Source organism: Plecotus auritus (genome assembly GCF_963455305.1).
Source record: "Plecotus auritus genome assembly, chromosome: 5".
Taxonomy (NCBI): Eukaryota; Metazoa; Chordata; class Mammalia; order Chiroptera; family Vespertilionidae; genus Plecotus; species Plecotus auritus.
The window spans coordinates 145,443,509-145,466,607 of NC_137776.1; the positions used below are offsets into that span (position 1 = coordinate 145,443,509).

General features: G+C 39.9%; 1 protein-coding gene across 4 annotated transcripts in view; it reads left to right on the forward strand.

Moving 5' to 3' along the window:
- Positions 1-23,099, forward strand: part of PCSK5 (proprotein convertase subtilisin/kexin type 5) — a gene marked incomplete at its 3' end in the record, with an annotated part of 433,646 nt that overhangs the window by 14,827 nt on the left and 395,720 nt on the right. For all 4 annotated transcript variants that reach the window (XM_080668429.1, XM_080668430.1, XM_080668431.1 and 1 more), the window contains exon 2: positions 20,867-20,971. In XM_080668429.1, the coding sequence (XP_080524555.1) occupies positions 20,867-20,971 (105 nt within the window). The remainder of the gene's footprint in view (positions 1-20,866; positions 20,972-23,099) is intronic.

Sequence of the window (23,099 nt, forward strand, 5' to 3'; positions counted from 1 at the left end):
TTTTACTTTCCTTCACCGAATGAAAATAACTTGCTAACTCTGCACCTTGAATCATTGTTTAACAGAGGACTTGCTTTCTGCTTGCCAATAGCATTTGCTTATGCCTTTTCTAAGGCCCACACTGTGCTTTCAGGATTATAGCACCCACTACTGCAGAATCCACTTAAATCTGCTACCTTATTCCACTGGACATTATGCCTTCATTGTTAGAGAACTGAGTACACAAACATGTGGGTATCTGTGCACTTGTGTGATTTATGTGATGTGGACACAGCAGGGAGCATCTGAGGTTTAAAACGTTATGGCCTGAATTTCCAACTGTTGAAACGAATCCAAAGCAGCAGATTTTTCTTCTTTGGCAGGACAGGATTGAAGCAACTTGCAATGATTTGGTTCGCCGATTTGCGAGCTGTTAAAAATCGGAATAACTCAAAATGAGGAAAGTAAGTGCTGCATAATGTGAAAAATATCCTAAAGGTCACATGTTGTGCAGTCTTAGACAAGTTAAGTGCCGTTAATCTAGACCTATTTTGAATCAATTTGAAACACTGCATGTGAACATGTGGATTTTTTTTTAACTAAAATATTCTGTTACCAAAATAGTCAAAATCTAATTTAGTTCACCCTAACTCTGACAGACAAAGGTTATAGTGAACCCAGAAAGTGCTTCTGCCAATTTCTTGTCTCTCAGCTCTGGAGGCCATCTCTGGCATTTATTTCTTTCACTTGTGGGTGTTCCCTTTGCCATCATTTTGCCCTTCGACATTCATTGCAGATGGTTTTAGAATATCTGCACTATGCTAAGTGCTCTACTGAGCCCTAGAGATGCAGAAGGGCACCAAATGCCTGAAAACTTACATACTCACAGGGGAGTGTACCAGCTTGCTACAAAGACAGTCACCCAAAACTCAGTGGCTTAAAATAGGAATTATTATTTTTAATTGAACTTATTGGAGTAACATTGGTTAATAAAATTATATAGATTTCAGGTATACGATTCTATAATACATCATCTGTGTATTGTATTGTGTGCTTATCACCCCAAGTCCAGTTGCCATTTATGCCCCCCTATACCTTCTTCTACCTCCCCTGACAAATAGTAATTATTATCGCTATGAGGCTGTTAACTGGTAGGTTCTTTGGTCAACTGATGGGCCAGTTAGGGCCTGGTTGGTCTTGGATGGCTTCATTCATGTTCCTGGTGGTTGGTGCCAGCTGCTTGCTTGGATTATGAGGGCCACTGGTCACGTGTACTTGGTCATCATCCAGCGGGCTGGCTTGGGCCTCTTCCCATAGTGACAAGAAGGCATGCCAGCAGCCAGAGAGAGAGAGAGGGGAATCCTCAATATGCAAGCTCCTTTCAAAGTTCTGCTTGTATCCTATTTACTAACATCCTGTAAGTCAAAACAAGTCATATGACCAAGCCCAGCTTCAAGAGGTGGAGACATGTACCTTACCCATTGATGGGAGATACAAAGAATTTGTGGCCATGTTTTGCACATACCACTGGGAATTTATTAATAAAATTGAATAGAAAACAAAAAATATGTCAGTTGGTGGTAAATGCTATGGATAAAAAGCTGAGAAGAGGGGATGTCTGGAAAACTTTTTTTTCCCACTTGTAAACAGAATGACTAGGGAAATTTACATGAGTAACTATCTGAAGAAGTGGAGATAAAGAAATGAGGCTTACAGGTACCTGGAAGCAGCACATTCTGGTAGAGAGAACAGTCAGAACAAAGGCCCTGGGCAGGAGAGAACCTGGTATATTTGTTGAAGGAATATCAAGAAGACCAATGATGCTGTGTGAGCAAGTTGGTTATCAGATGGACCAGAGCGGTAATGGGGTTGGGTTGGAGAAGTGAGGTAGATCCCGTAGGCCGGTCCTTCTCAAATTTTAGTGTGCATGTAAGTCACGTGGGGATCTTGTTGAATTTGTAAGGTCCCTAATTTAGTAGGTCTGGGATGGGGCCAGTTCTGACAAGGTCTCAGGCAGTGAGTGCTGCTGCTGCTGGTCTCGGGACCACACTTTGAGGGGCAAGGCTCTAGGTCTTCGCAGGTCGTGCACAGTAAGGACTTTGGATTTTCTCGGAGGGAACAGAAAGACCATTAGCCAGTTTTGCACAGAGATGCGACCTGTTCTCTGCTACGTGAAAGGACAAGGTAAATGTTTACATTTAAATACATATACTTACATAGTGAGAGGGAATGGGACATCATGAAGTCTAATGTGGAAAAGAACATTGTCTGTATGTAGTGTGCCATCACTTCAGTCATCTAAACGCCCTTTTCTCCACAGAGCTGTTTCCTTTACTCTGTTGCTGAACAAGAAAGGGACCTGTTTATGGACATCTCTCAACCCTACCCCACTCCCATACCAGATCCATTCTAGAAGGAACCAGCTCTGTCTCCTTGCAGTTACCTGAATCCTGATCACTGGAGCTCTTCTGACTTGGCCTTTTCTTGCCCTGATCCTCAGCTGCCTTGACTCAATGGCCCTCAATCCTGGCTCCACACTCCTGTGCCCTGGGACTCTTTAAAGATACCATGAGTGGTTCTGATTAATTGGTTTTGAGTGGGTCCTGGGTGTCGGTAATCTTCAGTGAACAGCGGGGTTGAGAACAACCACTGGGCTCATTTCTTCTTCGTCACCAGATAGACTGGCTGTGTCCCCAGACTCTGCCTCCCTTTCCCCGAGGAATCCGCTTTCCCTCCACTCTGGTCTCAGCCTTCTAGTTTCATTACCATCAAAACATGGGAATCATTCGCTCATTTCCAACCTTATTTGCATTTTGATGATCCAGCCTCAGTAGTCAGATTTTGCTTAATTATAGCCTATTTGCATTTGGGGTAGGGGTATTTTTTGTGTAGTTACAAATATATGAGCATCTAAATATTTGTTGATGTTTCATGTCACATATTTGTGCTTTTTTGTGTAATTGCTACTGCAAGACCCTGTCCACATGACAGATCTTCAGGTGAACTGCAGGGGGGCAGGACACCAGGCACACAGGCTGGAAGATCATTTAGCTCCAGGTTTCGTATTTACGAAATATCTCCCAATGAGCCTCTAGATACAGTTTCATGCCTTGGCTGGACACTGAAATACAGTGTCCATTTAAAAACTTGTATATCATGTGTTATTACATTTCACTACTTATAGTAAGCATTGTGCATTCTGAAACTATCTGGTGAATAGCATAGTTATATTTTGATAGTACATGTAAACATTTAAATAAATAAGCTTTATGTTCTTAGCATTTATTCAAAATATAGAAATGGCCTGGGGTCCATGTTAGCCTTGGAGAGGTCCTTCTGAAACCCTACGTGATTCCTTAGAGTGTGCCTCCCCTTTTAATGTAGCCTATATGTATATAAGTCTTATTTGAAGGTCCTGTTTGTTCTTTAATGACTTTTGTTTTCTAATCAATGTAGGAAATACAGAAAAATGAAAGGCACTGCAAAATATTATCTGTAAATTGTGTCAAATTCGCTGTATCATCAGGTACCAGGAATGACAAGTTAATGTATCATTAACTTGTAACAGATTTAAACTAATTATTAACTCAACCAGATGGGCTTGAGTGTTATCATAAAGGGCTCTGTGACGGGAGAGTATGACAAAGTTCTATAAAATTTATTGCTTGAGTCTTGCTGGCTGCTGCATTCCATAAGGCACTGCCTTTTGCCCCCTCATCACCACGTCGGATTTGGTTATTCCTTACTGTTGGGGAAAAAAGTGTGTGTGTGTGTGTGTGTGTGTGTGTGTGTGTGTGTGTGTGTGTGTATGGGGGGATATATTTTAATCAATGGTAGTTTATTTGTCTTGAAAGAAATGCCATTTCCAACAGTCTATGGCTTTGGAAGAGTCCTAATAATGTCTCCTAAAATATAAATGGCCCTCAGATAGTTAGACCCATTGGGTTTTAGAGTTGTGAGCAATGGTGTCACCTAGTCCCCACATTATAAAGATGAAGAAACTGAGGCCCAAAACGAGGAGGTGTGGATAAAGGTATTTAGCAAACCTGAGTTCTAGTGTCAAGCTCTTATGATAAAAGAGAGTTACTTTATTAATGATGTAAAGAAGCTTTTCTAGTCATCTTGCTCCTTTGTCGGATGTATATATAGTTCTTCACTCATCCTTGCTAATAATGTTTGTATTTATCAGGACCTGTGTTTCTTTAGGAGACAATGTACATGGTGGGGCAAAAGTAGGTTTACAGTTGTGAGTACGTGAAGCCAAGTTTATTCTTGTATTATTATTTATTCATCATTGTAGTATTTTGCCATACAAACAACTATATAAACCTCCGTTTGCCCCACCTTGTGTGTGTGTAAAATTGGTCAAGGGAGTTTGTACATATAGGTATGCAGCATATGAATAAATAACTTGATTTTGGAGTCAATCTTTTTTTCCTTGTTCTGTGAAAACCTGACTTTTATACCCTTTTATCTTGCAAAGAAATGCCAGATATCTTTTACTGATTTTGATACAGCGAAAGGTCAGTTCTACCATGGTGGCTGTTTAGTAATAAGTAAATGATTTATCTAATGGCTAGAGCATGAACATCTTGGTAGGTCTTGGGAACCAGGGAAGTCAGAGGCTCAGATTGAGGGAGATGAACATAGTAATTATTTTTGCATGTAGGAATATGGCCTTGAACTCAGGGGGTGCCTTTATCCATGGCTGCAAGTTAAACTCAGCTTTCCTTGCCTGATATAGTTGTTAAACGGTGAGATGAAGGGTTGGTTGTTGGATACATCACATCACACTGAGCATGTGAGTTCCATTTATCAGCCTGTGAAAGGTCTGTACAGGAACTAAAATAACAGAATAGAGGCATATCAGCATATTTAATGCAGAAACTGAGAGTTCAATTGACATGATATCTTTGAGATAGGAGTAAATGCTTGTGACTCCCATTCTCCAACTTGGGTCTTTATCTCTTTACTTTATTGGGGCTTTAAACTTATTTCACAACTTAGCTACAGAACGTTGGCATGTTTGGCCTAAGTGGGAGGAAAACTTGCAAAGCCCTGTTCTTCTGCTAAATTGCCCGCATCTATTTGAGCAGTACAAATGTAGCAATATCCAGTGTTTGGAACATTAAAATAATTCATGGATTAATTTCCCATCCTGTGGAAGCCTCAGAGAGAAGCTTAATATGTATTAAAGACACTTACTTTTTCTTCATTTTTCCAGATATGAGGTATCTGTCCAGATAAGGATATGACTTCAGTTACTGCGAAAATCTGTAAACATAGCAATGATTCTTTTGGTAAAACACTGTATTGGGTTTATATTTTATGTCAACAGTAAGTACTTAGGAATGACAGAAGGGAGATACTTAAAACTCAATCTACTGCACCGAGAACATTTTCTTAAACATCACTTCTAACTTTCTATTTTATGGATACAAACATTTACTTGGTGGGTATAATGGTTATTTAAACTCCTTTTTGGGGGTTTATTTGATATATATTTAAGGCTAAGCAAACTGCTGAGATAAAGGCCAGTGGACTTTTTTATGTTAAGAAAAGAATTAAAAGCTAGGCATGTTAGTCTCAGTATTGTTGAGATAAAGATATTAATCTTAAAGTTAATCAAGTTGGAGCTGAAACTTTATAATAAAAATTGAAAATATGACTCCAAGCATAAATTAGGATGTTCTTTAGCCTATTTAGGTTTCATATAGAATAGTGAAAAATAGCACAGAGCTTGGTGCTAGAAAAATCTTGTTTTTATCTCTTGTTCATAGGATAGTGTTGGATAAATTGATGAATTTAGCTGGGACTCAGTTTATTATTTGGAAAATCGGAATAATAATTCTTATTTCACAGTACTCTTTCATTTACTCACTCATTCTAAAAATGCTATGGGCAGTCATTATATGCCAGGCACTGTGCTGGGTGCAGGCAAAATACAAAATTTTAAGTTAGTAAGGAAATAAATAGCTTGACAAGATAGAGAGTAACTGGGGAAGGTCATATAGCAGAGAGGTCAGAGAACGCTTTTTCTGACTAAGTAATGTTTGAGTGAAGGTCTAAAAAAATGAGAATGAATTAAGCAATGAGAGATTGAATAAAGGGAAATCCAGGCAGATGGGAAAGCACAGGCATAGGTCCTGAGGCTGGGAAGGAGGCCAGTGGGGTTAGAGCACAGTGAGAAGGGGGAGGCGTTAGGAGAGGATGTTAGGAAGGTAAGCAGAAGACAGGTCTGGTAGCCCCTCATAGACCCAATAAAGGCATTTTTTATATTTTATTACAAAAGTAACAAGAAGTAATTGATCGGTTTTATAAAGCCGGATGAAATTACCTTAATTACTCATATAAAACCATGTATGGGAAAGCAGTTTAAAGATGGAGAGAGTATGTGTATGTGAGCCATTAATTTTGCCGTTACATAGAATAAAACAAGAAGACAAAAACATGTGCTGTGATGAGTTACTTACCCTGTTTAGGAGGTTGTAAAATTCTTAAAGTGGGCAATCACTAATGGTGCTAAAGCCTGCCCATAATCCAAACACTGGCATTATTTTTCCACGTTTTGGAGGTGAGGGGCAGTGGCTCTACCTTGGTACTGTTTTGCTTAACCTGATGTTCAAATTTTGTTTCCTATGAGCATGCATCTACTGAACAACTGCATGCCACCTGGGAATTAGCATTAGATTGAATATCTGCTCCTAGGTGACTGAAAGAGTAGCTAGTCCATTTGTGCAGAATTTGAATTTATAGTCTTTGGAAACCATACACAGATAGTGTCAATAAAGCAGGACTCTAAGAGGAGCCATTGATAATTTAGTGCAAATAAAGCCTTGTTTTATATTTTGAGCCTATCTGCTGATATAATGATGATGATATTGGGACCACTTTATTCATTTTCCCTTTGCTTGATGAACTCCCATTCAGGTGGATGAAAATAACACTTTTTCTACTAAGACATTTCTTGAGATATCAAAACATTTTACTTGAAAAGAGGAATAAAAATATGATCTTAGGGCTTGAGATGTTTATTGAAAATTTACAAATCATTATTGAGCCTTCTATACGGAAAACGGAAGCTAAGGAGATATAATCTACATAAATTAGAATATGGCAGGACCTAATGTTTAGTGGAAGACAACTTTTAATTTTTAATAGTTACAATTATTAGTATGTATATCACCTGTGAAATTCTAGTTCTGAAATTTTATTCACTTGGGCATGAAATGAACCGATCCTAGATAACTACCCCTCTCTAAGTACTGTGAACATTATTAACATTTTAAATTATCTCCTAGAATTGAGTTTGGATACAGTTCTACTTGAAATCCAGTTTTATTTTAAACAGATTGGGCTCACTGCATTATAAAAAGGGTAAAACCTAGAATTAAAACCCTTTGTATTATGTAGATTGTATGGGTATACGGAAGGGTGGGCTTGTACTTATCTTGACTGCACAGGTCTAGATAGTCAACAGTGTGCTTGCATCCTTTTTCAAATGTTGCTTCATTAAGTCATTCACTTCCTCACCTCTTGAACTGAGAGTTGGCTGAGCATGGTGGTGACTAGATTCTCCTTCAGGTTGGGCGGGGCACGTGAATGTGCATTTCTGCTCAGCTCATAGGTCCTCCTGGTCTGATGCTTCTAGTCGCAGGGCCACACTTTGAGAAACACTGACATGGATTTTTACTTACTTTCAGAGCATCTTTGTTAGGTGTGTGATTAGCAGCACTTAGAGACTCAGAGCTATTCTCATCTTTGCTTCAGAATTACCAGCCATGTTTTCAGAGTTTTCAGTAGTTTCAGACAACTCCATCACTTAGCATACTCAGTCATATTTTGTCCTTGCTAAGGTGGCATGTGAGTGAAAGTGCTTTACTAAGATACGTGGAAATAACTTCATTTCCTTGATAAAAGGAAAGCTTTACATATTGTAATGATTCTCAGGGTAGCTGTTTGCACTGTGTAATTCCAAATGTTGAGGTGGTTGCTATGGCTTTAGGGAAGCTCCTCAGTTGAATGAAGCCAATTTGAAAATATGTTTTAATCCAAACAGCTTTTTAATCTTTGGCTTTTCCATTTGTATCACCTTTCCAGTTAAGTCACTTTGATGACTGGGCTTTTCCTTATGGACTCATTTTTTTTGGGGGGGAGTGGGGTGGGTAGGAGGGAATCAAATTTATTGAGGCATCATAAACCTCAGTAATCATACATACAGTACACTTTCATACAGGAAAATTCACTGTAGAGTTCTATAAGTTTTGAAACTGCAGGTCATCATAGAACCACCTCCATAATAAATATGTAGAACAATTCCATCACCTTGGAAAAATTCTCTAATGCTCCCTTGGAATCAGCCTCTTGCTAGAACCCCAACTGCTAATGGATTTTCTGGTCTGTGTTATGGCCTTTTCTTAAATGTCCTGTAAGTGGAATAATACAGCATGCAAGCTTTTAAGCCTGGCTTCTTTCCCTTGTTATAATGAATTTGGGATTATCTCTGATTAATCAATTGACAATTTATTCCTTTTTATTGATGAGTAGCATTCCATCCTGTGGAGGTACCAATTTGTTTGCCCATTCACCAGTTGTAGGATATTGGGCTGTTTCCAGTTTTCAGTGATTGTGACTAAAGCCACTATAAATAATTCATGTATACGTTTTTTGTGTGAACGTCAGTTTTTATTTTTCTTGGGGGAACTGTTTAGGACTGGGATTTCTGGGTCATATACTATAGCAATAAGTGAATGTTTAATTTTATTAAAAATTGCCAAACTGTTTCCAAGTCGTCCCATTAACTCACATACTGGGTACTCACCATCACTGGGTATTGCCATTTCTATTTTATCTATTCTGCTAGATGTGTATCTGTGACATCTTTAATTAGTACAAGGCCCAATAGCCTCCCACAGTGGCAGAGCCTCAGTAACCGTAGGAATAGGACCCGACCTCACATCTGCCTAGATCCAAGGCTTCACAGCTCACGCATTTGCCCTCTGCCATTGGGCCATGGATGCTTTGCTTGTCCCCAAATCAGGGCCCGTTTCGAGGTCACTATCCTCTACTCTCATGATCTTCAGGAAAGACCCGGATGGTGACAAATGAACAGGGTATCTCTAAACAGCTATTCGCAAAGATATGAGGGAGCTTCTCTTTCTATGTTTTTTTTTTTTTTTTTTTTTTTTTTAACTGACATGACAAGGCTGTCAACTGTCTTGAGCACATGTAAGTCTTTTTTACATGTTCTTAATGCTCAACATTTTTATGTTCAGAATCTTCCTTTTTAAGAATAAAACAGGTCATTTAAAGTGCTGTAGTGCTCAACATGGCCTCTGTTTACCAGTATGATAAAATATTAGAAATTCTGAATCTGGTTATGCTAAATAGATTTTTCTAAATTTGGGGGTGGTACTTTTGAAATAATTAAAGGGATGAACAAAACATGGCCATTACATTAATGCTCAAATGAAATTAATTAGAGATTTTTCTCATTTAAACTTATTAAGTAGATAGGAATATTTGAATGGAGATTGCAGAATTCAGGGTAAATGGTTTGATTTCTGCAGAATGAGATGGATGGTTTTTCACCTTGGTTGAACATAGAATCACCTGGAAAGCTGTTTAAAAGAAAATGCTGATGCCCTGACCTTAACTCAGTCCTTAAGATTTAGAATCTTTATGGTAGGTATGGGGGGCCCTGGCATTAGTATTTTTTAAATCCTCATATAATTCTAATGTATAGCAAAGGCTGAGAGCCATTGGACCTAAAGAGAAATTTTCTATTCCAGAGGTAATTCTAAAAATGTTTCCACTAATCAAAATATGCACTGTTTTCTGTTTGTTTCCATGTACGTGGAAATGCTTCAAGTTGCTAAGATGATCAGTAATGACAAGAACACAGACCTCCATGTAGGCTGTGTGTTCTGTCTCTCAGCCTCTCTTGGATTCTATTCTGTGTGTGTGTGTGTGTGTGTCTTACAAGCAGGGGGAATAGTTTAAATATTAAACAATAATTTTTTTTTTTTAGTTTCTCCAGAAATTACTTACAGATGGCTTTTGAAAAACTTTTTAAAAGAATAGCTGACTATAAATAGCAGTAATAAATGTTCTTATCTGAGGAATAGAGTAGAAGGATTATTTTACATTAAGGACATAATTATTCATTTTGGACAAAAATGGATTGAAGCAAATCAAAGCCTAATGCCATTTACAGTTCATTCTTAAATGAATGTTACGAACATATTCTATGTTGAATGTTTAACCCAATCCTTATCTGTAATATATTAATATGAAAAATTACTTGAGTGCCCTTGGGAGAAACCATCTGCCTCAGGAGAGAAGGTGTAAATTTTAAACTTGCAGTTGGTACCAGGAGGGGTTGTCGAAATCAAGTCAGAACATTATCTCCATGTTAGCAGGGACCTTGTTTTGTTCACTTTTTCTGCAGTATCTTTGGATCAGCGCTTGGCACATAGTACACACTCAATAAATTAATGTCTAGGCAGGCTATAAAAGCATCGAGTAGAATATAGAAAATGACATTCAACAGCAATGTAAATTTCTATCACATTTAATATATTAAAATATAGGCTGGAGAAGAACCAACCAACTTAAAAAGGGTTTCTGAGGACTTTTTAGTCAGCCAAGTTCAACCTGCTAAATTTTTGTCACTGTTAAGTTATTTCCATTAGAAGTATATTGCCAAAGGAGATCATGGGGTCATAGGCTCCATCATTCCTGGAGTGGAGAAGTGTTGTGTCCTAGGTCCCACGTTTTCTGGGGAGACATTACAGATATTGGTTTATCTAGGGGAAGCAACTCCGTGAAGCCTTGTCACACGAGAACAGAATGGAAACATTTGCATGTTCAGCCGAGAACAGGGAAGCCCCAGAAGGGAGCTGTTGGCTGTCTGGCATGACATGGGTTGTCTCCACTGGCCAGACCAGGAGTAGTGAGTGGCCTTGGACTAATGACCGGGGAGACGTTTCTAACAAATGGGCTGCCCTAGAAAATGAGTGCTCTTCGCCAGTTTGAAGAGTGGATTTTTGCATCCAGTAGGGAAAATAAGATTAAATTCCTGTTTTTGGCTTTTCCAACTCTGAGATTCTACGGTTCGCTTTGAGCCAAATCTCATGTCTCATGAGATGGGGCAGGCTATGTAGATTTTTCACAGGACCCTGGGAAAATCCGCTGCTTAAAATTCAGTGATTACACTGGAGCCACCTATATAATCCAGGACAACCTCCCTGTCTCTGTGTTTTATGTTTCCTTAGTGAAATTGTTGTACCTGTTTCTTGCTCTCTTAGAAATTGTAGTCAAGATGTTTTTGACTCCCTGCTTTTAAAATGAACGATGGGACCTAGATTCTCCTACATTCTGCCGATCAGGTAGCTTTAGAATAAAGTAATAAGTCCTCATATTGGTGAGAGAAGAAAGCAGAATGTGGTGAGGATATTTGAGTGTGCCAATAGAATCCCATGTGGCACTACAAAACCCTTTGAATAACTTTTAAATAAAATCAAAGTGCTGTGACTGGAAAAAGCTTAGATTTTTAAAGTCAGATAGACCTGGTTTCAAATCCTGATCCTGACACTGGCATATTACTTAACCACTCTCAGCTTTAGACTCAGTTTCCTTGTCTATGAAATTAGAATAACTTCTTCATTTGCAGGGTTGTTGGAAAGATTAGATATAATGCCGCCAGAAGGCATCAAGTGGTAGCTTTGGTATTTTACGGTATTAATTACATACTGGCTTTGAATAGACAAGCCATTTGATTTGCTGGGCAAGTTGCTCCATCTTGGACTTCAATTTCGTTTGAGGATTAAGCAAGATAATCTTGTTTAGCAAGATCAACAAGATAATGCTAACAGGTACTTAGCAGAGTGCCTGGCCAATATTAAACATGATTATTATATTGATATAGCTATTTGGAAATTGGTAACTGAATACCCCGAGATCCCTAACATTATTAAAAATAATGAGGCTTCAAATACAGATAGTTTCATTTCCTTTGCTTCTCATAGATGTTTACTGCGGAACAAATTCTACCTTGTTTTAGTTTCCTATTACTAGTACTTCTCTAACAAATAACTACAAACTTAGTGGCTTAAAACAACACACATTTATGACCTTATGGTACAGGAGGCCAGAAGTCCTAACCTAAGAATCAAGGTGTTGGCAAGGCTGTGTTCCCTCTGGAGATTCTAGAGGAGACTTCATTGGCTTGCTTTCTCCGGCTCCCAGAGCACGCCTGCACTCCTTGGTTTGTGGCCCCTTCTTCCATCAATCAGAGCCAGCAGCACAGCTTTTAAAAATCTCTTTCTCTCTCTCTGATCTCTGCTTCTGCCATCACATCTGCTCCGACTTTGCTCCCTCCCTCCTGTAAGGATCCTTGTCATTGATTACACGGGGGCCACTCAGATAATCCAGGATAACCTCCGTATCTCAGAATCCTTGATTTCATCACAACTGAAAAGTCTCTTTCACCATGTAATGTAAGATTCTGGGGATGAAAATGTGAACATTTCTGGAAGCCATTATTCAACCTGCCACATCCCTCCTATCTTTGCAAGTTGCCTTTGATATCATAGAGATGATATATTTTTTTCATCAGCATCCTGATTTAACAAAATTATTGTAGTGCTTTTGCTCTGAGTTCCTGGACTCTAATGCCATCCTCTAAAGAGCTCAAATGCTGAGCCTGAACCTGAAGGAATTTAGAAAGAAATCACAGGTATTCTCTGAGCAGCTGACGTGAAACTAAAGTCTAAGGAAGGTCTTTCTCATTTTGTGGTATTCCATGGCCCAGTTCAATACCTTCTGTGGTGTTTGGTGCCAGATGTTACACTTGTTTAACTTATAATGCCCCTTGAACTTCACAGTGAAGGTTACCTTAAAGACACTGTCGCACTAACATGAATTTATTAATGTAAATTCCCTGGGGTCAGTGGTAGAACTGGAAATAGAGTCCAGGTTTCTTGCCCTATGAGGGCAGGAATGAGCTCTCCCAAGTACTTGTCAACACTTTCATTTTTTTTTTTTTTGCATCTGCTGAAGGTAGACAGAAATATCCCTAGAAAACAGCCCCCACGTACAACTCTTAGGAGAATCGTCTTTTGGGTAATTGACGTCTAGGTAGCTGTGGATTTAAGTTCTTCCTGAGAAACTATTTGTTTTAAGCATCTTTAGAGTCCTTAAGAACATATGCTCTGGAGGTAGACCATCTGGAATCAACCTGAGTCTCCTCCTTTACTAGCTGTGTGGCCCAGGGCAAATTCTTAAACCTTGTGAATGTCTGCTTTCTTGCATATAAAATGGCAACAGTGACACCTGCTTCATACTGTTGTGAGGATGCAGTGCAGTAATGCCTGGCATTGAGTTTGTGCTCCACAAATGGTAGCAGTTCCTCAGGCCTCTGCATTTCCTTGCCGTATCCTTTAACACTTTAAAACTACTTCAATAACCTTGTTAGAGCATCTTTATTATAAACACCACTTTAGTTCAGTGATTCCAAGAGGTCATAGACTATGATGGAACCAAGGAGGGAACTAAAAAAAATAAAAGCAAATTTTGGTGATTTATATGGTTATTGGTGGTAAATTGTCAGTTTTGAGATATATTTACATGTGATGATTTCATTCATTCATTCAGCATTTATTAAGCATAAAGCATGTGTTACATTATATGCCAATGTTATATCACAGGAAGAGTTATGAAGAGATGAGCAAGAAACACTCCCTAACGTTTGGAGACATGCTCACTGTTGCTTTGATTTTTTCCAAGGGCAGGGCCTCTCACTTATTCATTTATTCTGCACATTTATTGGGTAAGCCTGGCTCTGTTAATAGGAACTCAGGCTAATCTAGAAGTAAATGAAACAGAAATCTCTGCCCTTATGGAGTTACAATCTAGTGAGAGAAGATAAACAATAAATAGGATGAATAAAGAGAATATGTAATATGTTAAGTGATGACGTGTGTTAAGGAGAAAAATAAATCAAGGGGGATGGGATTTGGCAGAAAGGGTGGTGGTGGCTACTGACAATTGGATGGTCAGAGAAGGCCTCCCTGAGAAGGGGGCCTCTGAGGCAAGGCCTGAAAGCAGCGAGGAAGTGAGTCATAGAGATTTCTGGAAGAGCATTTCAGGCAGAAGGACAGCAGGTGCAAAGGCCCTGAGGTTGGGATTATGCTTGGTGACCTTGTGGAAAGCAGTCAAGGCCACCTTCCCTTTGGTTTTCCTTTGAACGTTACAAAGTCTGTAACACAGAAGGCAAATAATTACAGTTGCTTTAACATTCTCCAGGGAACACATTATCACTTTAATGAAGGGAAAGCAGTATATCCTCCTCCCCTCCCCCCACTCCGTTGCCTCTGTAACCCTCTTTCTCTATGGATTTGACAAGTGGAAGTTTTGAACTTGTCAACTTGGGGTTGGAAAGAGGTTGGTCAGCCAGAACAGTGGTCTTGGTGACTTGGTTCTTCCTTCACCTGAGACGGTGTGAGGAAGTGGGAGCTGGAGGATAAATCACAGCCTCAGGAAACTGGGTTCTTGCATTTTCCAATCTCCAAGTCATCCTACAGCTGGGAGAGCTCCAGAAATCAGAAGAGGGGAATTTATAACTGTTAAAATCATTGTTATTGAGATGTAACTTACATACCCCCCAATGCAGCCATTTTTGTGTAAGGTTGGCTGAGTGTTGACAAATGCATATACGCCGTGGTGTGCTGATAAATACTAAACAACTGACTCTTCAGGGAAAATAAGAAGTCCTAATTTGTAGCTTTTGCAGATTTTTCCTGATGTGTAAGTGCTTCCATCATTGTTGATTTCAAGTGATCAACATGATATCACAGAATAGGGTGTTGGGAAAAGATGTGATTGGATCTCGCGAGCCTATGATGAGCTGGTTCCAGCATACCTAAGCACTTACGTCCGATATAATTACCACCACAGTCAAGATGTAGAATATTACCAACACTCCCGAGTTTCTCCAGGCTTCTCCCAGTCAGTCCCCACTCCATACCCAGGTTATCACTGATCTGTTTCCTGTCCCTGTTGATTAACTGTCCTAGAATTTCATATCAGTGGAATCAGACAGTATGTACTTTTGTTGTTGTTAATCCTCACTCAATGATATCTTTTCCATTTCTTTTCAGAGAGTGGAAGGGAGGGGGGTGGAGAGAGAGATAGAGAGAATCATCAATGTGAGAGAGACACATCCATTGGTTGCCTCTCACACATCCTATGGGGTGCATGAGATCGAACTAGGGCTGGGGTCGAACCTACAATCCAAGTACATGCCCTTGACTGAGAATCAAACCATGGCCTCTAGGGAAAAAACAACAATAGCAAAAAACAAACCATGGCCCTTCAGTGAACGGGCTGGTGCTTTAACCATTGGGCAACACCAGCAATGGCAGACAGTATGAACTTTTTTGGTGTTTCAGAATGATGATTTGAAATTTATTCATTTTATAAATATCAGTAGTTTCTTCCTTTTTATTGCTGGGCACTCAATTACATGGATATACCATTATTTATGCATTATTTATGCATTAAATGTTGATGGACATTTGCATTGTTTCTAGTTTGGGGCTGCTATTAAGGAAGCTGCTATAAATATTTGTATCTGAGTTTTTGTTTGGAAATAGGTTTTCATTTCCTTGAGGTGAATACTTTGAAATGAAATGTGAGTCATGAGGAGGATGGCGTGCTTCATAAGAAATCATCAAATGATTTCCCAAAGGCGTCGGACCATTTTACACTCCCACTAGCAAAGTATGAGAGCCCCAATGCACCACAATCTCATTAGAACTCGGTACTGTGAGTCTTTTAAATTTAGGCATTCTGGTGTATATAATGCAATTCTGATTTTAGTTTGCATTTGAGTGTCTTTTCATGTGCTTATTGGCCATCTGTATATCTTTTTTTGTAAGATGTTCATTTAGATATTTTCCGTTTAAAAAAAAATGGCTGTAGGTTGGAGGTAAATAACTTTTTAAAAAGGAGTCAGAATTTGGAGACAACTTTAAATTGGAGAGGGTAAGGGGGAACAGAGGGCAGACAAGCAGCCCGAGAAAACTGACAGGTTCGTCGAGGTGGCCAGAGTGCCCATGACCTTGGCACTTTATAACCAGGGTGATTAAATGTCCCAGTTTGCCTGGGACTGCCCCAATTAAAGCAATGAAAAGTCCTGTATCTCTGAGAACACCTCATTCCTGAGCAAACTGGCACGGTTGGTCACCTTATAGAAATATATATTGGTTTATGCCTGGAGTCATTAGACTGGTGATGGTTTTAACTGCAAGCACAGGACAGACTGTTGGTGGTGAATGAATTCTGAAAAGCCACACAGCTCCTCATCAGGGGCAAAGCCAGTGCAAATGTGGATCTTCTGGCTCCTCGCCCTCTGCTCAGAAGTCAGAAGCTTGCTTTTAAGAAAAGCATTTAGGGACATGAGAAAGGTTCTTTTCTGCTGCCAGGAAAAAACAAAAAACAAAACAAAAACAACCCAAACCCTCCAATGGTTGTTTTTTGAAATTATGTGCACCATAGACTCATTTATTTGGCTGACGTTTTAATTTTCTGATCAACTGTAGTTGTCTCTGGAAGAACTAAGACATTGAGTCTTACCAGTCATTTACACCTTAGTATAAAATAGTTTATTAAAAAGACTTACCTAAGAACATGATTTGGTTTGAGAAAGGGTAGTGAAAAGTTTGGGTACAAGGCTGAGGGACTACCATTAAAGGAGAAATAGCACAAAAACTTGACAGGACTGGGAATGAAAGATGAAATTCATCAACTTAGTATTGTGAATAGAGCTGTGTTGCTAGGCAGATAAGAGTGTCTGTGTGTCGTTGTACAGAAGAGGAGCTTAAGAGGGCCAAGACAGAAGGAATTATTCTCCTTCCTTTATGTGGTGTTAAGGAAAAGGTTGAGCTTTGATTTATCTGCTATTGATTTTATACTTCATACTAGAGGCCTGGTGCATGAAAATTCATGCACTGGAGTTGGGGGTCCCTCAGCCTGGCCTGCCCCCTCTCACAGTCTGGGAGCCCTCAGGGGTGGGAGGTGACTCGGCGATCAGGGAAAGGCGACGCCCCCATCACACCTCTGTTGTTGCCCCTGCCAGCAGCACAAGCCTTGGCCAGTCCTGGTTACCTGAGCCTCCAGTGGCCCTGGGTGACTGGGCAGCTGCCATCTGAGGCTTGCCTGCACCTCGGCCCAACCCTGGGTGTGGCTGGGAGGCTGAGGGCGGGTCCAGCCACACCACACGCCTGTCACCTCCCCCCCCTCCCCCCACCGGCGGGGCTGAAATGACTAGGGAATTCCGGGAGGCTGAGGGGACTGGGCGCCGCCATCTTGTGGCTATGGGCGCCACCAGCTTTGTCACGGCATGATGGTCAATTTGCATATTCCTTCTTTATTAGATAGGATATTCCTATGGTTCCTGATTTATTTATAAAATATTCCTAAGTTAGTTATATATATTGCTTCTTATTCTAGTCCTCGTTGCTATTGTGTAACATATAAACACATTCATCTTTTTGTTTTACATGGAGGAGCTAGATGGAATGCCTTCTTATAGATAATATTACTGCTTTGTTTCCATACACTGTCTTTCTTTTGAGTAACTTCCAACCTGTTATGACATTTTTCTTCTTAATGTTTATTAAATGCCCTCAGCATGCTCAGTGCTGTTGAAAGAATATCAAAGATACAATTCTTGCCAATAAGGCATATGCATATTAATAGATGAATAGATAAGAGAAATAAACATGCTTTTATATATATATATGTGTGTGTGTGTGTGTGTGTGTATATAATGTGTATATATATAATGTGTGTGTGTGTGTGTGTGTGTGTGTGTGTGTGTGTATATATATATATATATATATATATATATATATATATAAAATCCTGGGAGGTGACAGATTATTTTGTTTGGATGAGATAGAATAATTGAACTAATTAATGCACACTATTCCTTAGCTATTGTCTTGGAAAAACAAACAAAAACAAAAAACAAACAAAAAAAAGGAAGAAAGAAAGCCAAAGCATAGAGATGTCTCAACCTAAAACCTTCAGAACAATAAGCCTGGAAGAGTTGGTACTTTAGTTAGGGGTAAAATTCAACCATTTTTGCCAAAGTTAACCTTAGTTCTGTGAAACTCATACCAGAGATTTTGAATCTCACACAGCTCTAATGTATGCAGTTTTAGCAATTCAAGGAATCTGATTTTCATGTCATTCATTCAGCCATCTTTTTTTTCTGAACCTACTGTGTATCAAGCCATGAATTAGGAGCTGGGAACAAAATGGTAAACAAAACAGATGTGTCCCTGCCTCACTGGAGTGTGCAGTTAGGGACACAGACATTAAATAAATAATTGTGCCAATCACAGTGTAACTACAGTGATCTGTGAGATGAAATAATAAAGGGATCTGACCTGGTCTGGGGAGTTTTGAAGACTTCCTACTTAAGGTGAGACATAAAGGATGCGGAAGAGGAAGCGAGGTGGAGAAGGTGGAGGTAGAAGAGGGTTCTGTAGGTAGAGGAAGCAACTGGTATGACAAGTCCAGGGACTGAGAAGGGCAAGCGTGGCAGAGTCCAGAGCTTTGGGAGCAGGTATGATTTGAGGGGAGGTTAGAAAGGGAGGCTGGACCAGATCATGCAGGCCCTTGTGGACAGAGTAGGACAATATAACCTCTCATTTACTCTTTTCCAGGCAACAACTTGACCAGGCAGTTCACCTGTTACAACATTCAGTCCTTGTAACTACACGAACCCATAAACATTATTATCCCCTGTTTGACTCTGACACCTAGTCTCTGTCCACTACATCTCCTGTGTCCTTGTTTTACATTGGAGGAAACCATGGCCCAAAGCAAATAAGTGGTGTATCCAAGCTCCCAGGGCAAGTTAAGTCAGGACAAGGGTCCCATCTTCTATTGTCCTACACATGACATTAGGATTCTAGCTCGTACCAACGAGGCCACAATGATCTGAATATATCTTTGGGGTGTATTTCATCCATAGTTCATGCTTAATAGTTATGTTGAATTCATTCATTTTTCCATAATCAGAGAAGTTCCATGATACTTGAGTGGACATTCAACACACTGGCAATTTTCACGCTGGTGGTAGGTTTTGTGTAAGGCTCTTCCTCAGCGAGTCTAAGTTCCTTTCCACAAGAACTACAGTATTTTCCCAAGGAACACTCTTGACAAAAGCTACGTGAGGTGAAAACTCTAAGCTTCTTGGGATTTTAAGATTTTCTTATGAAGTATTACGTGCCCTCCTTGAATGCTACCCTTAGTCCTCTGGAATCTTAATGTTGGCCTCTAAATCCCTCCTTGAAACACCTGGAGACGAGGGCTGGCATCACTGCCCACTTCCTCATTGTTGCTGCTGATTCAGAGCCCACGATTACCGAGATCAGAGGCTTCAGCTGGGATTTCCTTGTCTTTGGTCCACGTTTGTTATCAGAGCCCAGGATCTTTTCTGTGTACATCTGGGCAGGGTCCACTTGAAGAAAAAAAATGGGAGGCTTCAGACCTTCAAAATTAATGAGGACTAGGGACCTTCAACTAGTGCATAAAGTCCCAGTGAGGAGATGGCTCTTAAATGGCATAGAGATTAGGTTGATCATCCTTATAGTAAAGGGATGGGTGGACTAAGAATGTGATGGAAAGATGGGAATAAGAAATAAAGATGGGAATAAGAAAAATTAAGAGGGACCAATGACTTTTTTCTTCAACTAAGAAAGCCCCACTTTTGAATTGTCCCAATTAGAAAACATCATGGACATTCTTTTAGGGCAAAGCCATGACGTTCTGGAGAAAGAGCCACTTAATGTATTTGCCCAAAGCAAGGAAAGTGTCAGTGTCAAAGAAGGGATTTTGAGAGCTGCAGTCATCTTAGAAATTAACGAGCCCAAAGTCCAATGTTATAGAAATGAAAACTTGAGACGCACTAAGTATATGTGACTTAGCCAAGAAGCCACCTCTGGCAAGTGTCAGCTGGACCTAGAACCCAGGTCTCCTGCCTGCATTTGTTGTACTTGTTCAATTTCCATGATGTGATCCACAGTTTACAATCTGCCAAGAGAATATGATTGTTTGAGGTTTCATTCATTTGTTTTTCTAAAGTGGACTAGGACTTACTTTAAAAACTATCCTAAACAGAACTAACTGTTTTTAACTAAAGAAGGGGGTGAACAGATAAGAAGACTCATTTGTTAAAGCAATGGTTGAGATCAAGTGGATTGAACTATTTTTACACAGGAAACTTGGTTGATTGGTAGGATATATGATCTTTGTTTTGTTTAAGAAATTGCCATTCAACTTTTAGTTTTGCAGTAAATGAAAAACTGCTGTCTACTGAACTCAGGAAACAAACGAAGTAGTGTTTTCTTTGTGAATGATCAACTGCTTAGGACTTGTTTTAAATTAATGATATAAATAATCTAACAAGGTCCTTCATTGTACATTTCTCGAGCAAACAGAATGCCGTGTGTTTTTTATAACCAGATAGCTATTGGACTTTTTCTCTTTCCCACATTTGGATATAGATTGATGTAGAATTACTTAAAATGCTGCATATAAATTAAACATTAAGAGGGATATAGGGAGAGGCTAAGCTGCCCCATTATAATCTTTAGTTCCGCAGTCACTGCCTCAAGGACACCCCACTTCATATCACATGTCCTTCTGAAAGGTGATCACCAAGGTTCAAGTAACATTGAAGCAGAGCAGGCAACTGTATAATTGATGGACCTTTTTTTGGTCTGTGTTCTTATTTGAATGAAAAACAGGACAACAGTGGACTTCATACACTGACTCTCTTTCTTTTGTTCTTTCCCCACTGTCTTTGCAGATCGGGGCCCTGAAGGACTATTACCACTTCTACCATAGCAGGACGATTAAAAGGTCAGTTCTCTCGAGCAGAGGAACCCACAGTTTCATTTCAATGGAACCAAAGGTAAGAAGAACCAGTTGGGTGGGGACCAACAGGCAAAGCTTCTGCATTTTTCATTGGTAATATCATACTAGGAGCTGATGACCAGCACGAAGACTCAAATGTCAAGAGCTATCATACTCTCCTTTGGTCCAGTGTCTTTGTTTCTTCTTCAGACAAAAATAGACAATGGCTTGTTTTTTCCTGCAGTGCCATTATTATTCCAGTTGTAGAACAGCCCAAGAGAATCAGAAGTATGGGTTCTCAAGGAGAAATGAGAAGAAATGTGTTGGGGGAGAGATAGACATTGACTGAGAAGTATGAAATATTAAGAATACCACACACTATCTTACCTATTTACATAACAGATCTGAAGCTCTGTCTGAACTCTATGGACGGGTCTCTCCTCAAATCCTCAGATGAGCCCTTAGGTCACCACGAATCCTTGCAGTCACAGCTGGCATTGGTAGAGCCATGCCATTGGCAGCCCACGGACTAGACCATGTCTGGGATAAGAGGGATGCGGAGCACAGCAGGGAAGGAGCTGCCTCCTACTCTTGGGGGCTCAGCAGCTGTCTTTCTTACATGCTTTCTTATATATCTTTAGTCCGAGTCCTTTTGGGTTTTACAGACAGCATGTTCCTAGGAGAACCTAGAAGGAGTGAAATATGTCCAGGTCCTCCCATTCCATTTCAGAGAAGTGGAACAGCTTTGACCTGGGCAATAGGAAGCTTGAAGGGAATTAGGGAGAAATAAACTAGTAACTGGCAATGAAAACTCTGAGGTGAGTTGAATATCTGTCCATAAGTTAGAGGAATGGATGGACTCTTGACAGAGAACTCTTTGGCCCCCAATGTGGCCAGTAAAGAGGAAGAGAGAGTAGCTCTACCAACCTGCCCCCATTCCTCTGTGAGCTCACTTTATTATTACTGAATAGGAAGGGATTTCCTCCCCCCTCCCCCCATTAGGATTGGGGTTTGTCATATGAGTTTATTTTCAAATAAATTGGTGAACAAGCCCCTACCAGTGAGTGTAGCAATCCCACCTAGAGATTCCTTGAAAATTGTATTCCTTTATTAAAGCAAAGAGGTTCCTATTTGAATTAATATGTAAATTAAGTTTGCAGTTTGAAGTCCTGCCCTCTGTTATATACCATGGTTCACCATGTTTAAATTTTTTTTTTCTGGAATATTATCACACAGTATTCATGATTGTGAAATCATATCTTGGTGGTGGTTAGAAAAAGCCCACTTGTCATAGATCGCAATTTTCTGTGGGCTATAGGAACTTGCCCTAATACTTACACTCTGGTGGTCTGTGGATTGTAATTGTTTCCCCCTTCATCTCTACTCATAATTAAATGCTTTTTTGTAAAGCAATCTGTTATGATGTTCCTGAATTAGCTGAGTTTTTGAAGCAATGTCATGTTTTTTTTCTCTGTTAAGTAACTTTTCTGAAACTTTCTAGAACTTTAGTAATTAAAATGATTCCAATTTCAGACCTCATGTGCATAGTCAATATGAATTTGAAACACCAAGCACTGCTTGGTTTGGGAAGTAAGAACAGAATGTAACCAGATACTGTGTTCATGATGAAGGATTTACCGAATATGGAGCTATTCAATCCTTAATGTTATCTTGGGGGATCTTGTTCTACATCTCTTCTTATCTCAGTGCATTAAATAGCTTATGCAGGATCCAACAGAGACCTTGGATGCTGGGACACACAGTGCCTGGGATGTATGCCCTCCCTCAGCCAGTCCAGAGGAGCAGGTCGTTTCAGGCCAGCCCTAGAGGACATGCTCAGTTCCCCTGCCTCCTCAGTCCAAGGGAACACCCCAGGGAAGAACCGCATCTGACTGTTCATTCTGATGCCTCCTGCCCTTTATTCACACCCAGCCACTTATGCAAGAGGGCCACAGGGCCACCAGCTTTGCAGATAGAGTACCATAGATTAGGGTTTGCCCACAATTGCTTTCAGCTATTTCTTTAAGTCCATTCATTCATTGTCCATATCTTGTATATGTCAAACCCTGCACTAGACTCTGGACATTTGGAGATATAGTGGTACCCTCAGGGAGCTCACTGCAGGGTCTCCCACAGTAGCTTCCAGGGAAACCCAGGGCAGTACAATGCTTCCTCAGTGTTGGGGA